This window comes from Rhinichthys klamathensis, unplaced genomic scaffold, assembly GCF_029890125.1.
Source record: "Rhinichthys klamathensis goyatoka isolate OS25496 unplaced genomic scaffold, OSU_Roscu_1.1 h1tg000001l_1, whole genome shotgun sequence".
In the NCBI taxonomy this organism is placed as follows: domain Eukaryota; kingdom Metazoa; phylum Chordata; class Actinopteri; order Cypriniformes; family Leuciscidae; genus Rhinichthys; species Rhinichthys klamathensis.
Window position 1 is genome coordinate 317,501 of NW_026606555.1, and position 17,193 is coordinate 334,693.

The 17,193-nt window shown below is 42.2% G+C and overlaps 1 protein-coding gene across 2 annotated transcripts in view; it reads right to left on the reverse strand.

Moving 5' to 3' along the window:
- The window catches only part of LOC130099816 (small leucine-rich protein 1-like), an 8,641-nt gene extending 3,743 nt beyond the window's left edge, over positions 1-4,898 (reverse strand). Inside the window, exon 1 of one of the 2 annotated variants that reach the window (XM_056266449.1) lies at positions 4,538-4,898. In XM_056266449.1, coding sequence (XP_056122424.1) covers positions 4,538-4,661 — 124 coding nt within the window. In that variant the 5' untranslated portion in view covers positions 4,662-4,898. The remainder of the gene's footprint in view (positions 1-4,537) is intronic. The other variant, XM_056265696.1, reaches the window with a different exon arrangement.
- Positions 4,899-17,193: the final 12,295 nt, after the last annotated feature.

Here is a 17,193-nt window from a genome sequence, read left to right on the forward strand (position 1 = left end):
TAGTTTATTCTGAGCTGGTTCAGCTTAAGCTAGTTTACTCTGAGCTGGTTCAGCTTAAGCTAGTTTACTCTGAGCTGGTTCATCTTAAGCTAGTTTACCCTGAGCTGGTTCAGTTTAAGCTAGTTTATTCTGAGCTGGTTCATCTTAAGCTAGTTTACTCTGAGCTGGTTCATCTTAGGCTAGTTTATTCTGAGCTGGTTCAGTTTAAGCTAGTTTACTCTGAGCTGGTTCATCTTAAGCTAGTTTACTCTGAGCTGGTTCAGCTTAAGCTAGTTTACTCTGAGCTGGTTCATCTTAAGCTAGTTTACTCTGAGCTGGTTCAGTTTAAGCTAGTTTACTCTGAGCTGGTTCAGCTTAAGCTAGTTTACTCTGAGCTGGTTCATCTTAAGCTAGTTTACTATGAGCTGGTTCAGCTTAGGCTAGTTTACTCTGAGCTGGTTCATCTTAAGATAGTTTACTCTGAGCTGGTTCAGCTTAAGCTAGTTGCTTACTCTGAGCTGGTTCAGTTTAAGCTAGTTGCTTACTCTGAGCTGGGTCAGTTTAAGCTAGTTTACTCTGAGCTGGTTCATCTTAAGCTAGTTTACTATGAGCTGGTTCAGCTTAGGCTAGTTTATTCTGAGCTGGTTCAGTTTAAGCTAGTTTACTCTGAGCTGGTTCAACTTAAGCTAGTTGCTTACTCTGAGCTGGTTCAGTTTAAGCTAGTTTACTCTGAGCTGGTTCAGCTCAAGCTATTTGCTTACTCTGAGCTGGTTCAGCTTAAGCTAGTTGCGTACTCTGAGCTTGTTCAGTTTAAGCTAGTTTACTCTGAGCTGGTTCAGTTTAAGCTAACTTACTCTGAGCTGGTTCAGCTTAAGCTAGTTTACTCTGAGCTGGTTCAGTTAAAGAAAGTTTATTCTGAGCTGGTTCAGTTTAAGATAGTTTACTCTGAGCTGGTTCAGCTTAAGCTAGTTTACTCTGAGCTGGTTCAGTTTAAGATAGTTTATTCTGAGCTGGTTCAGCTTAAGATAGTTTACTCTGAGCTGGTTCAGTTTAAGCTAGTTTACTCTGAGCTGGTTCAGCTTAAGCTAGTTTACTATGAGCTGGTTCAGTTTAGGCTATTTTACTATGAGCTGGTTCAGTTTAGGCTAGTTTACTCTGAGCTGGTTCATTTTAAGCTAGTTTACTCTGAGCTGGTTCAGCTTAAGCTAGTTTACTCTGAGCTGGTTCAGCTTAAGCTAGTTTACTCTGAGCTGGTTCAGCTTAAGCTAGTTTACTCTGAGCTGGTTCATCTTAAGCTAGTTTCACTCTGAGCTGGTTCAGTTTAGGCTAGTTTACTCTGAGCTGGTTCAGTTTAAGCTAGTTTACTCTGAGCTGATTCAGCTTAAGCTAGTTTACTCTGAGCTGGTTCATCTTAAGCTAGTTTACTCTCAGCTGGTTCAGTTTAAGCTAGTTTACTCTGAGCTGGTTCATCTTAAGCTAGTTTACTCTGAGCTGGTTCATTTTAAGCTAGTTTACTCTGAGCTGGTTCAGCTAAAGCTAGTTTACTATGAGCTGGTTCAGCTAAAGCTAGTTTACTATGAGCTGGTTCAGCTTAAGCTAGTTTACTATGAGCTGGTTCAGCTTAAGCTAGTTTACTCTGAGCTGGTTCAGCTTAAGCTAGTTTACTCTGAGCTGGTTCAGCTTAAGCTAGTTTACTATGAGCTGGTTCAGCTTAAGCTAGTTTACTATGAGCTGGTTCAGCTTAAGCTAGTTTACTCTGAGCTGGTTCAGCTTAAGCTAGTTTACTCTGAGCTGGTTCAGCTTAAGCTAGTTTACTCTGAGCTGGTTCAGCTTAAGCTAGTTTACTCTGAGCTGGTTCAGTTTAAGCTAGTTTACTATGAGCTGGTTCAGCTTAAGCTAGTTTACTCTGAGCTGGTTCAGCTTAAGCTAGTTTACTCTGAGCTGGTTCATCTTAAGCTAGTTTACTCTGAGCTGGTTCAGCTAAAGCTAGTTTACTCTGAGCTGGTTCAGCTTAAGCTAGTTTACTCTGAGCTGGTTCAGCTTAAGCTAGTTTACTCTGAGCTGGTTCAGCTTAAGCTAGTTTACTCTGAGCTGGTTCATCTTAAGCTAGTTTACTCTGAGCTGGTTCATCTTAAGCTAGTTTACTATGAGCTGGTTCAGCTTAAGCTAGTTTACTCTGAGCTGGTTCATCTTAAGCTAGTTGCTTACTCTGAGCTGGTTCAGTTTAGGCTAGTTTACTCTGAGCTGGTTCAGCTTAAGCTAGTTTACTCTGAGTTGGTTCATCTTAAGCTAGTTTACTCTGAGCTGGTTCATCTTAAGCTAGTTTACTCTGAGCTGGTTCAGCTTAAGCTAGTTTACTCTGAGCTGGTTCATCTTAAGATAGTTGCTTACTCTCAGCTGGTTCAGCTTAAGCTAGTTTACTCTGAGCTGGTTCAGCTTAAGCTAGTTTACTCTGAGCTGGTTCAGCTTAAGCTAGTTTACTCTGAGCTGGTTCATCTTAAGCTAGTTTACTCTGAGCTGGTTCATCTTAAGCTAGTTGCTTACTCTGAGCTGGTTCAGTTTAGGCTAGTTTACTCTGAGCTGGTTCAGCTTAAGCTAGTTTACTCTGAGCTGGTTCAGTTTAGGCTAGTTTACTCTGAGCTGGTTCAGTTTAGGCTAGTTGCTTACTCTGAGCTGGTTCAGTTTAGGCTAGTTTACTCTGAGCTGGTTCAGCTTAAGCTAGTTTACTCTGAGCTGGTTCAGTTTAGGCTAGTTTACTCTGAGCTGGTTCAGTTTAGGCTAGTTGCTTACTCTGAGCTGGTTCAGTTTAGGCTAGTTTACTCTGATCTGGTTCGCAGGGGCTGATGGTAACTCCTCCACCAGACCGAGTCTTTGGGGAATCGCTGCTTGTTTCTCTGTAGTTTTATGCTTCACACACACTCTTTCATTGTTCAGTAGCGTGATCAAACAGCATCTCTAATGCTTCCTCATCCAGACACTGAGGGGATTTGCTTGTCGGGTGTTTTTAACTTTATTATTTACATCTGTGCTGTCACATATTATTTAGTTTTTCATTTTTAATTACACATAAGAGGGATGAGAAAACATGAGGTTTTCTCTTTGATCGAGGGAAGAAAAAAAAGAAATGGTTACACTTTGTTAAAAAGATACAGTATAGAATTTATTTGTGTGTGTCCAAAATTGGTAAAATTTTATATTACAGTGTTTGTTACGTTACATATAGAACTAACTGTAAATTATGCATAATAACATGTTAATAACCCTAAGCCAAAGCCTAACTCTATAGGATGTTGTTATATTTCTCTTTGAATGTATAATCACACTGTAACTAAGACACCTTAAAATAAAGTGTCAATTTCCGATTGCTGTTTGAAGATGATGATGATGATGATGATAATGAATAACAGCTACCATACACGACTGGGAAGGTGTTAATACTAGATGTGAGATAAAAATCATATGACTGCATTGAAAAATAGATATGTTTTAGTAAAATCACTTTTGATGTTTCAAATACAATTTTTTGTTGCTTTAAACACACATAACTCATTATTCATGGTTATTGACAGTCAGCCTGTGAGTTATGATGGGAATATATACAGATTGAAGGGGGATTTACATTTATACACATTTACATTTATAAGTCTGAATATGTAGAAATCTGAATATATAAATGTAAATCATGATTTACATTTATATATTCTGACTTATATTTCCTGTTGGGCTCTTTATAAGATGTATACATTAAAAAGTTTGGGGTCAGTAAGATTTTTTTTTTTTTTAAAGAAATGTATACTTGTATTCATCAAGGACGCATTGGTAGCACTTTACTATAAGGTTTCAGTAGTTAACATGAACTATAATAAACTGCACGTATACAGCATTTATTAATCTTAGTTCATTTCAACATTTACTAATACATTATTAAAATCAAATGTTATATTTGTTAACATTAGTTAATGCACTGTGAACTAACATGAACAAACAGCGAACAGCTGTATTTAACTAATGTTAACGAAGATTAATAAATACAGTAACAAATGTATTGCTCATGTTAGACAATACATTAACTAATGAACCTTATTGTAAAGCGTTACACCACTCATTAAATGGATACAGAAGATTATATTTCAAATAAATGCTGTTCTTTTGAACTTTCTATTCATCAAAGAATCCTGAAAAATACAAATAGCCTATATGACGGTTTCCACGGAAATATGAAGCAGCACAACTGTTATTTTCAACACTGATAATAATCATAAATGTTTCTCATTATCAAATCATCATATTAGAGTGATTTCTGAAGGATCATGTGACACTGAAGACTGGAGTAATGATGCTGAAAATTCAGATTTGATCACAGGAATAAATTACGCTTTACTGTATATTCAGACAGAAAACAGATATTTTAAACTGTAAAAATATTTCACTGTTTTTACTGTATTTTTGATCAAATAAATGCAGCGCTGGTGAGCTGAAGAGACTCTTCAGAAACATTGTAAACACCTCAGCGACCCCGGACTCTCGATGGCAGTGTGTGTGTAGATGTGTGTCTTACTCTGGCGGATCCTCCAGCTCAGGTGAGCGATGACCAGCAGCAGGAGTGCCGACACGGGCAGGAAGATCCCCGTCCACAGGAACCACCCCGGGACCCGGTCCAGGAACGCAGCCGGAGAGGACATGCTCGGCTCGGGCTCGGGATCAGGGCTGTGAGGTAAAGCTGAAACCCGTGATGATTTAGAGGGATTTACAGCTGCTGGTTAATGCTTCACTGACTGACCTCTGAACTCCAGATCTGCTGCTTTTCTCTGTGTTCTGTGTTGTTATCAGAAGAACACATTACATCAACAAAGACAAACACACTAACAGAATTAGAATGAAGTTCACAGATGACTTTATTCTGAGCTGCTGTGATTGTATTATCTGTGAAACACACATTGAGCAGTGCTTGTGTAGGGAATGGATGACTGGAAGAGTGTTGGAGAATAACCGCTTGTCTGTTCAGTTTGTGCAGAATTGAGTTTTCCTGCCGCTTGTCTGTATGATTACTTTCAGCCTCTGATAAAAGCAAACGCTTTAATGGGACATGTTTTAGTGGAGACTAGTGTTCGGGTCGTCCTGACATTGAGCTGAAGAGCATAGATCAGATGAAACACATGAGATTTTGAAATGATTTATCCTCCAGTATCGAGCTGTGGTTCGTGAGTCTGACGGTCTGGTGTTTCTCAGCGTCGGACGTGTTGTTCACACTGTTGTTTTCCTCTAAAGACTGTGTGTCTTCAGTTATTTAGATGAGCACCTTCATTTTCATGAAGATTAAAAAGCCTTGATCATGTCTGTGTGTTTTGTGCTCTTGACAGCTTCATTTACATACGGTGGCATTTGATAAACCGGCCCAATGCAGCTTTGATCTCTCTCTCTCTCTCTTCCGCGTCTTTCATTTCTTCTGGTGTCTTTTTCTCTGCAGAGATCAATGTTTTTTCTTGACTCTCCGCAGAGATCAGAGCGGCTCCGCTGATTATACATCAGTCCAACCGCTCCGATTAAACTAATAGTTTTTTATATATAGACTATACACTCTGTTCTCTGTTTGCATCATGATTCTTGCTAAATTGGGTTTGCTTTGCTTTCTCATGCACTTACTATAATTTGAGGTAAAAACTCAAAAAAGCCCTAATAGACTCACAGACAAGGGTCTTAGACTGCAAAATCTCCATTTTCTTTGACCTTGTGTTAACATTATTTAGTCTACTGTATTATATTTCATGCACACATTTTTTTAATGATGAACATGGTCAAGACTTTTCTGCCTCACTCCTCCAGTCCTTCCTTCTCTGATTGATAGTTCAGACTCTTTTATCAAATAAGTCTTTCAGTACAGACGTCCTCCTTCAGCTCGAGCTTCACGTGTCTCTGCTGTGAAGTGCAGGTTTCATTAAAAATATTTGTTTAAAAAAAAGAATAAGAATCGTATGGGTTTGACTTAAAGTAAACGTCACAGTAAAAGTGGGAAAGAATTGGATTTAGACCATTAGGCCTACCATATTTCTATTCATGCAATTATTTGAATTATTGAAGGAAAATATTTGAGGGAAAAATGAAGGAAAGATGGCAATGAATGAACCAGATGAAATGGCTTTTATGTCTCTGTATGTTGGTGGCTACAGCTTTTCATCATGGAGTGTGTTTGGTGTCGTTCCTCCAGACTGGAAGAGGATTTGTGCTGTGGACTGAGATATACTGAGACCTGCTTCCAGGCGCCCGACTCCAGTGATTCATCAGTCAAGGCAGAATGACATATAACTGAGCGACTGCTTTTCAACTGCTCTGATTTGGCTCCAAATTTCAAAATTAACTAAAGGATAAAACTTTTGGTTGCCAAACACAAGTTTATTAACTGCCATAGAAATTGGGGAATGGGGAAATGTACCTCACTGATGATGGCACTGTGTTCATTCACCCTAACAAACTCTAATGCCAGAAAATGAACACAGATTTCTAAAGTGCTCAGATGACAGGTTTCGTGTTTTAACTGCTGCTCTTTTATGCTTTCACTGATTTAATTGCTTAACGGGTTGAAATTAACATCCTGTGTCTTTTCATTACAGATCTGAACTGAACAGAGTTTCACCAATGAGCTCATTTATTTTATATCCTCCTGGGACCCAAGAATAGACTTTTGTCCACTGTAGTGGACATTATATTTTAGTGAATTTCTCTGACATCATACATGTCACATGACACAACCTGGGTGTCCTGTAAAGAGCACATTCAGGACTTTTCAGAGATACCAAATGTTTGGAGGTTTCACCATGAAAACAACTTCTCCTTGGTCTTTAAAAATGTCTGACATTAATTTAGTGATCAAATGTAGCATTCTTATGGAAATATGATAATATAGTGTAATTATAATATAAATTGGACTACTTTTCAAATTGTATTTCATAAAACAACATCTCAGGAAAATGTTAAGGGGTTTAAAAAAAAAAAAACTTTCTGTTACAGAACAGGGCATTGATTTCAAACGTGTCCACTGTAGAGGACATCAGGACTAAAATCATGTTTATCAGGCATTCTGGGAGACACAACAAGTGAATATGGAAATAAATTATACATCAATATTCCTATGAAATGTTAGATATTATTATTAAAATGTTGCCAATTATTACTCCAATTATTACCCTTTATTCTTTCATTAAATGTTGCTCCCAGAACACATTAATGTGCAAATTAGATACAGTGTATAGATACATTGCATTGAATGGGAATATTAACTTATGGCCATTTTACCCACATATTGCAAAAAGTAAAATGGTGTATCAATTCATTCCATTATTTCTTTCATAACATAGTTGAGAATAATCTTTATACAAATTTTGGTTGAAAAAATCCTGAAACCCCAAAATGTATTGGTGATTGAAAAAAAAATCCCATTGTTTTTGCCTATACATATAATTTCATGTCATTTTATTTTTTAAACAACTTAGTCCTGGCGTCCACTACAGAGGACATAGCATAACGTATGAATAAAATATTATTTTATATATATGTTTTTTTACCATTTGTTTATTGTGCTCTAAACAGTGTGATGACATGGAAAAAAACTAAATTCAAAAAACTTTTTTTTTCTGGGTCTCAGGAGGATATAGTCACACCCAGATACTAGCAGGGTGTTGCTAGTTTTTATTGGTGACTGAGGAAATAAACACTGTCTTTATACATTTATCTGCTTCTAAAATAACAGTTTCAAGTCTTCTGCAATGACTATTAAATTAGATGCGTTTCCTTCTGCAAAAAACATTTGTCCACCAATGATCTGTGAGTTGTTAGCTTATGCGTTTCTCCCATTACCATTTGTATGCATAACGTATGATTGTACATTCATGGTAACGCCTAATTATTAATAACAATAGAAATGATTTTAATGAGGGTGATCAAGCAAGGTCCTTTGTGTCTGAAGTACAATTGTTTCGCACCATCAATAACCTCAAATCACACTTCAGGTCTTATGCACTCACACCTGGCTGGAAAATTCAGAATTTCATTGCTCTCTCCCCCAGGAACAGAAAGCAAACTCCCCGGGCAACGGGGAGTTTGCTTTCTTAATTTTTTAATTTTACTTGATAAAAGGGTAGCGTTCAGCAAAGATGAGTCTGTGTTCCATATTGGAGACCAGACAATGATTGTGTGAGTTGAGTGTCTTTATAGTGGCATTGATTAGTGTGGTAATGAGGGACAGGTGCGGTTGATTAGTAACTAAGGCAACAGATGAATTGGAACTAAAGGTGACCGGTGAGCAAGGAAACTTTGACCGGGAGAAACAAGACAGGGGAAATGGGACATTATTCCCCCCTCCAGAGGCAGCTGTCAACACCTATAAGCAACACCCTCACACTGGGTCCTGAAGGGTGTTGCCTGTGATGAGTTGATGGGGACCCAACACCAGAGGGTAGCCGCAGGGGCTGGGAGCCAGGGTGGAGCTGGCAGAGTATGGGGCTTCTGCGATGCCGGTTGAGCATCTGGAGAGCCGGTGGAGTTGAGAGCGTCTGGAGAGTGGAGAGACTCTGGAGGGCCGGCTGAGATGGAGGTGCCGGTAATGCAGGACCAGGGGCTGGATGATTCTGACGATGGCCTTTCTGGTCGTGTTGTGGGTGTTTAAAGTGGCATTCTTGGCCAGGTCGATAGAGCTTGGGATGTTCTCAGTGGCTGAAACAAAAGAGCATGGGACAGAGTCTGAAGTGGCTTTCTTGGCCGATCCAAAGGAGGTTGGGACGGCCTACTTGCCCATGGCGAGAGAGAATGAAACTGCCTCCGTGGCTGAGACTAAGGGTTTCGTAACGACCTCCATGGTCATGATAGAAGGACATTAGACCACTGGAGCCAGGACAACCAGACTTGGGGACCACCGGACCCAGAACACGACTTGGGGACCACCGGACCCCGGACAACCAGACTTGGGGACCTTCGGACCCAGGACAACCAGACTTGGGGACCATCAAACCCAGGACAACCGACTTGGGGACCATCAAACCCAGGACAACCGACTTGGGGACCACCAAACCCAGGGCAACCGACTTGGGGACCATCAAACCCAGGACCACCGACTTGGGGACCACCGGACCCAGGACAACCAGACTTGGGGACCACCGGACCCAGGACAACCAGACTTGGGGACCTTCGGACCCAGGACAACCAGACTTGGGGACCTTCGGACCCAGGACAACCAGACTTGGGGACCATCAAACCCAGGATAACCGACTTGGGGACCACCGGACCCAGGACAACCAGACTTGGGGACCTTCAGACCCAGGACAACTAGACTTGGGGACCATCAAACCCAGGACAACCGACTTGGGGACCACCGGACCCAGGACAACCAGACTTGGGGGCCATCAAACCCAGGATAACCGACTTGGGGACCACAGGACAACCGACTTGGGGACCATCAAACCCAAGACAACCGACTTGGGGACCTTCGGACCCAGGACAACCAGACTTGGGGACCACCAAACCCAGGACAACCAACTTGGGGACCACCAAACCCAGGACAACCGACTTGGGGACCATAAAACCCAGAACAACCAGACTTGAGGACCATCAAACCCAGGACAACCAGACTTGGGGACCACCAAACCCAGGACAACCGACTTGGGGACCACCAAACCCAGAACAACCAGACTTGAGGACCATCAAACCCAGGACAACCAGACTTGGGGACCATCAAACCCAGGGTAACCGACTTGGGGACCACCGGACCCAGGACAACCAGACTTGGGGACCTTCGGACCCAGGACAACCAGACTTGGGGACCATCAAACCCAGGACAACCGACTTGGGGACCACCGGACCCAGGACAACCAGACTTGGGGACCATCAAACCCAGGATAACCGACTTGGGGACCACCGGACCCAGGACAACCGACTTGGGGACCATCAAACCCAAGACAACCGACTTGGGGACCTTCGGACCCAGGACAACCAGACTTGGGGACCACCTAGTCTCAGCCTCAGACGTCACGCCCACGGAACGTTGGCTAAACGTCTGATGCATATGGTACACTTAACTGGAAACACTTCAGGAATGTCGAAGTCGTCATCTGATTGGTTGAATTTGATCGGATTTCCGGGGGGTGCGAGTGTCGCGTTTATTTTCGGTCTGCCGGGAAACAAAGCGCAGACGTGTGATTGCGGAAGAAAAACTGTTGTGTTTACATGAGTGACAATGAGCATTTATCAAGATCAGCTAAACGTAGGATTCTCAAAAGTATGCGAGGTTCACGGCATAGACTCTTTAAGAGATGTCCAGGAGTTTTGTTTGAGGCACTTAGTGGAGACAAAAAGAGATATTTTAGCCTGTTTGCCGACGGGATTTGGGAAGAGTATTATTTTCCAAGCCTGGCCGACCCTTTGTCAGCATTTATAAGGATTCCCAGCAGATCCAACTTTACTAGTTGTGTGTCCCCTCCTATCTATTACATAGCTGTCAACCCTCCCGTTTTTTCCGGGTTTCTCACGTATTTTAGCTCTTTTCCCGCTTTATTATTTTCCCGTAAAATATCCCGTATTTTTACGCTCTGATTGTGTGGGACGTACATGCTCGGGCAGATTCGGCTTGAAGTCGTTCATCCTCGGATGCGGCGCCGCGCGCGCTGTTACAAAAAAAGCTGTGAACACAGCCAAGCGAAATGGGGTCTTGCCGGTCTTGCGCACCCAACGCATAATCTTTGCCGCGCTCGTGCGGACGCGTCAAGTATAAACAATTATACTCCGTGTCAGCACGCGCTTTGATCGGTAAAGGAGCACAGACCTCTCCCTAATCATCTCCAGCAGCCCCACGTACCGTTTCCCTCGTAAGCTGATATTAGTATTTAAACATTCTCTGATAAAAAATGTTTAAAAAATGACACACTTTCTCTAATACACACACACACTGTCTCTTTCTCTCTCACTCATTTGTAGTTATAAACTCTTTAGAGTTTTAATGATTAGTGCTTTATTTTTAAAGTTTGTGGTGGGTAAGAATCGTGTAAAAAAATTCCCTTATTTTGGGGATGGATTGCGGGAAATCTCCCTTATATTCAATGTTCAATGTTGACAGCTATGATCTATTATGGAAGATCAAGTGAAATACCTAACTGTGAAGGGGATATCAGCCGCGTTTGCGGGCAAACATGAAACAACAGACGCTGACATCGCAGCTGGCCGATTCAGTATTGTGTTCGGTTTTCTTCTCCTCCTTTGATTTTCTATGCTGACTGACTTGTTGCACGCCGGTCTGTTGTTGTGGGGACATTTCCACGTGACGCTGAACGAAACGAACTGTAATTGGTTGTTTGACATGTCGGTCAAACGGCCTTATGGGCGGGCCTTGGCCAAAGAAAGCTGCTATGAGTTCCAGACCTTCAGCCGTCAGTCTGAAGGTCTGGCTACGCGAGACTAGGGACCACCAAACCCAGGACAACCGATTTGGGGACCACCAAACCCAGGACAACCAGACTTGGGGACCTTCGGACCCAGGACAACCAGACTTGGGGACCATCAAACCCAGGACAACCGACTTGGGGACCACCGGACCCAGGACAACCAGACTTGGGGACCATCAAACCCAGGATAACCGACTTGGGGACCACCGGACACAGGACAACCGACTTGGGGACCATCAAACCCAAGACAACCGACTTGGGGACCTTCGGACCCAGGACAACCAGACTTGGGGACACCAAACCCAGGACAACCAATTTGGGGACCACCAAACGCAGGACAACCAGACTTGGGGACCTTCGGACCCAGGACAACCAGACTTGGGGACCATCAAACCCAGGACAACCGACTTGGGGACCACCGGACCCAGGACAACCAGACTTGGGGACCATCAAACCCAGGATAACCGACTTGGGGACCACCGGACACAGGACAACCGACTTGGGGACCATCATACCCAAGACAACCGACTTGGGGACCTTCGGACCCAGGACAACCAGACTTGGGGACCACCAAACCCATGACAACCGACTTGGGGAACACCAAACCCAGGACAACCGACTTGGGGACCACTAAACCCAGGACAACCGACTTGGGGACCACCAAACCCAGGACAACCGACTTGGGGACCACCAAACCCAGGACAACCAGACTTGAGGACTACCAGGACCTAGGGACCACCGGACTGGCTCATCCAAACCTGCATGAAAGCAGTCCTTTAAAGCAACCTCACTGAAATTCACCATAGCTTATAGTCCACAGAATTTCAAAACTCTGCCAAAGGGCGGCCATCTTGGGAGAGTAAGAGCAGCTGTTTGTCTGGCTGAAATGGGGCCATCTCTTTGCCTGCTGGGTTGGTCTGGTCTTCTGTAATGGAAAACCAGATGAGATGAATGAGGTTAAGAAGAGCAAACAGTTGAGTAGCAATATAAAGATTCTAGGGGAGTGAGCGCACGCACACACACAAGGTGGGAATATAGATGAGGCTGGTGAACAGGATAACTGTGATGGAGACCAGGTAAGTAACACAGTGGATCGCAGGAGTACAGGTAGGTATTCCAAAGGGTTTAGCGAAGATGAGTCTGTATTGCGTATTGAAGACCAGACAATGACTGAGAGTGTTTATATTGGTGTGGTAATGAAGGACAGGTGCAGGTGATCAGTAACTAAAGCAGAACTGAAGGTGATCCATGAGCAAGGGAACTATGACAGGGAGAGACAAGATGGGAAATGTGACAAGTGTTTTTGTAACTATGAGGTGTCTAGTGTCATCATCATTTTGGTTTGTGTGCTGGAGCTCACAGATGAACAAAAGCCATTTGCATACAGTGAGTCATCTCTTTGACATTTATATAGCGCTTTCCCCCCCACTCAAATTAGTTTATAAAGACGAAGAGAATGAGCTACTTTTATGATGTGACAGCAGTTACAGTTCACCAGAATGCCCACTTTAACAAGTTCATGGGTGGACATTATAAGGATAAGAAACAGCTGGGATTTTAATATCCACAGACAGTTTAACCTCAGTTTATCGTTTCATGGAAGGAGAGCATTTAGTAAAACTAATAATTGTGGAAATCACTCAGTGGGAATATATCTCAAGTGTTAAGCACAGTCCTTTTCCCAATTAAAACTATTTATACATAAAATTCCATGACAAACATAATCTGTAACATTATCTTCATAAACACTTTGATTCCATTATGACCCAATTTTAGACAAAATGATGTGGAGATAACGGTTCATTATGTACAAAAAAACCCTCATAAAAGCGTTCTGAAAAGCATAATTACAGCTTTCTCTGAATAAATATTTATTAGAGGTGGTTAGGGGGTTGAAGCATTTATTTAGCTGGAGGCACTGGCTTAGCTTCCAAACAAGAGAAAAAAAGAGATTTGACTTTAATTAGCAGCCACTGCCCCTCTATAAATGGCTTATCATCAAGGCTTATTTGGAAAAATGCCTCAGCCTTCAAAAACAAACCAAAAAAAGGCATGCATGCTAATGCAATGGCCAGCAGTGAGAACTGAATGACGTCGATTTTTCCACATTCAGTTCTTTATTATAATTATCAGTGGGTCAGAAAACATTTGAGCCAAACAAAAGGCCCATCTGAAATATCAGGACATAAATGTTCCAACTAAACCAGCTCATTCATAAATGCGTCATCCCAGTAAAATCATGCACAATAAACGCTGTAGCTGTAATTACTGGGAAGAGGACAGATGTGATGTGTGTTTTCTCCTCTCTTGTTGATTCTACACTCCCATATTGCTTTTCTGACAACTGTATTTCCCTTCTTCATCTTTGCAATGTCAGATTATTTTCTGATTTTGATTTTACATCCTTCATGGCAGTTTGTCTTCACAGGTTGAGTGTGACGTGCTTGTAGGTGATCAGAAAAACAGCATTCAGCATTTTACCTTTCCTCATACTGATTTTATTGGCGTTTGGAGATCCTCTTTGCCAACATCTAAGCCTCCAGATCTCTGTTAGTTGTCTGTAACACAGAACATCAGCTCTGGCCGTGTTCAGCGTCCCGTAGCCTGAGGAACACACACACGCACGCACACACACACACATCTCCACTGCTCGCAGGCTAGATGAACAGAGAGCAGAGCTGGCAGTAGATTATTCATTTCCCCAGATGAATGTCAGAGGAAGAGATTTAATGAGCATTCTTATGTGTATTCTCATTTGTGTGCCCAGCTTTATGATTTGACGGACATTTTTTTTGTCAGTTTTCTATTTGTTTTAGTGCGTTTCATACAGTAGACGCATCTGGGTGAAGATGGTGATTTTCAGGACTGCTCTTAACATGCTCAAATAATTTAAGTAAATTCATTGCCTCAAGGTAATTACTGTAATCTATTGTGCTCCTCACAAACTCTTTACTCATTAAACTTTTTTAAATAAATGTAACAGATTAGTATATTTGCAGTTAATACTAATAGAATTGACTATAAACAATGAAAGATCAGTCTTGAGGCGTTACGGAGTTCCCTTTCAAAGTGGAAATCAACACTGCATTTTGGATCGACTCCACAGGGAACGCCATCAGCGTGACCGGTGTCTGAAGCACGCGTGTAAACACACATCAATAAATCATAGGCAGAAAATCAAGTACACGTCATCAACCTCTGTCTTCAGGAGACGCTTGTATGCACTGGTGGAGCACGTCGACTGAGGAAGCTGGATGTGATCATGATGACTGAAAGAGAAGATTCTCCCCCGAGGGATAGTAATCAGCAGTCCATTTCATCCCACAATTCTTTGTAAAGTTTCCAGACATTAAATAATATATTGCTGTCAATTTAGAATGAAATGAGACACTTTTTAGAATCTCTCTTGTAAAGATTATACATAGTATACAATTTCTGTAAAACACTCTTATTTGGGTGTTGTGGTATGAATAATAAAAGAAACTCTTGTGTGCTTAAATGCATTAGTAATCATACAGACAGCACATGTTTGCAGGCTAGAATGACATTTACATTTGCTCTCAATTATTTAGCAGACGCTTTTATCCTGAGAGTCTTTGACAGTATATTGTGTAAAGTTTATTCTCACCCCAGTGTCGCTTGTTTCCTGAGCCTCCTGTGTTTCTCCTGAAGGCCACGTAAAACTCCTCTATGGGATCAGGCTTTCTTTGGTCATTACAGTAGAGGACCAAACGCCGAGCCACAGGCTCACTTCACCCACACAAATAAACTAGTGTGTTTTACATAAGGTTTCTTTCTGAAGGCAACTCACACCCTGGGGCCTGGGGCCGGGTTCACAAAGATAGACTTTGACTATGGCTTAGATATAGTAGATAGTCAGACTTCAGATAGACATCTAAATCAGACCGTTGCACAAAGCACTCTGACTATCTTAAGTAGGACTACACTGCAATGCATTCTGGGTAAAATAAGACACTTTTCAAAACAAAAAACATGGCGGATGGAGTAAGCGCATTCAACCGCTGAGTGCAGTTTACCCCAGCGGAAGATATGTGTGTGTTGGAGGAGTGTAACAGTTACAAGGACATTTTATTGGGGAAATTTAGCGGAGAATGTAGAAACAAGAAGAAATGTTTAATTTGGAAAAAGATTGCTACGACAGTTAACAGCGTTAATCCGACCGTTGAGCGGAGCATTAAAGACGTACAGAAAAGATACAAAAACACGGTACAAGGTGCCAAAAAAGAAATATTTAAGAGGAAATATCCAAAAACGGGAGGAGGACCCCAAGAGAAACTTAAAGACACTGAAATGGTGATGAATATATACACTCACCTAAAGAATTATTAGGAACACCTGTTCAATTTCTCATTAATGCAATTATCTAATCAACCAATCACATGGCAGTTGCTTCAATGCATTTAGGGGTGTGGTCCTGGTCAAGACAATCTCCTGAAGTCCAAACTGAGTGTCAGAATGGGAAAGAAAGGTGATTTAAGCAATTTTGAGCGTGGCATGGTTGTTGGTGCCAGACGGGCCGGTCTGAGTATTTCACAATCTGCTCAGTTACTGGGATTTTCACGCACAACCATTTCTAGGGTTTACAAAGAATGGTGTGAAAAGGGAAAAACATCCAGTATGCGGCAGTCCTGTGGGCGAAAATGCCTTGTTGATGCTAGAGGTCAGAGGAGAATGGGCCGACTGATTCAAGCTGATAGAAGAGCAACTTTGACTGAAATAACCACTCGTTACAACCGAGGTATGCAGCAAAGCATTTGTGAAGCCACAACACGCACAACCTTGAGGCGGATGGGCTACAACAGCAGAAGACTCCACCGGGTACCACTCGTCTCCACTACAAATAGGAAAAAGAGGCTACAATTTGCAAGAGCTCACCAAAATTGGACCGTTGAAGACTGGAAAAATGTTGCCTGGTCTGATGAGTCTCGATTTCTGTTGAGACATTCAGATGGTAGAGTCAGAGTTTGGCGTAAACAGAATGAGAACATGGATCCATCATGCCTTGTTACCACTGTGCAGGCTGGTGGTGGTGGTGTAATGGTGTGGGGGATGTTTGCTTGGCACACTTTAGGCCCCTTAGTGCCAATTGGGCATCGTTTAAATGCCACGGCCTACCTGAGCATTGTTTCTGACCATGTCCATCCCTTTATGGCCACCATGTACCCATCCTCTGATGGCTACTTCCAGCAGGATAATGCACCATGTCACAAAGCTCGAATCATTTCAAATTGGTTTCTTGAACATGACAATGAGTTCACTGTACTAAAATGGCCCCCACAGTCACCAGATCTCAACCCAATAGAGCATCTTTGGGATGTGGTGGAACGGGAGCTTCGTGCCCTGGATGTGCATCCCACAAATCTCCATCAACTGCAAGATGCTATCCTATCAATATGGGCCAACATTTCTAAAGAATGCTTTCAGCACCTTGTTGAACCAATGCCACGTAGAATTAAGGCAGTTCTGAAGGCGAAAGGGGGTCAAACACAGTTTTAGTATGGTGTTCCTAATAATCATTTAGGTGAGTGTATATCGTAAGGGCCATTTTCCCTTTTTTTTTTGGCTGTTTGTAATGTACATGATTGTTACTGCTGGTTGCCAAGGTAACAGAGTCTTAGACCTAAGTTAGCCTGGGGGAAAAGCGGTCTTATTGTTTTGGTCTAAATTAAGCAGTCTTTATTTTTGTGAAAGTCTAACTTGCATTAGACTAGTCTATGAGCAAAATTTTAGACTTGTCTAACACTATAGAGCGGTCTAAAATAGCTTTGTG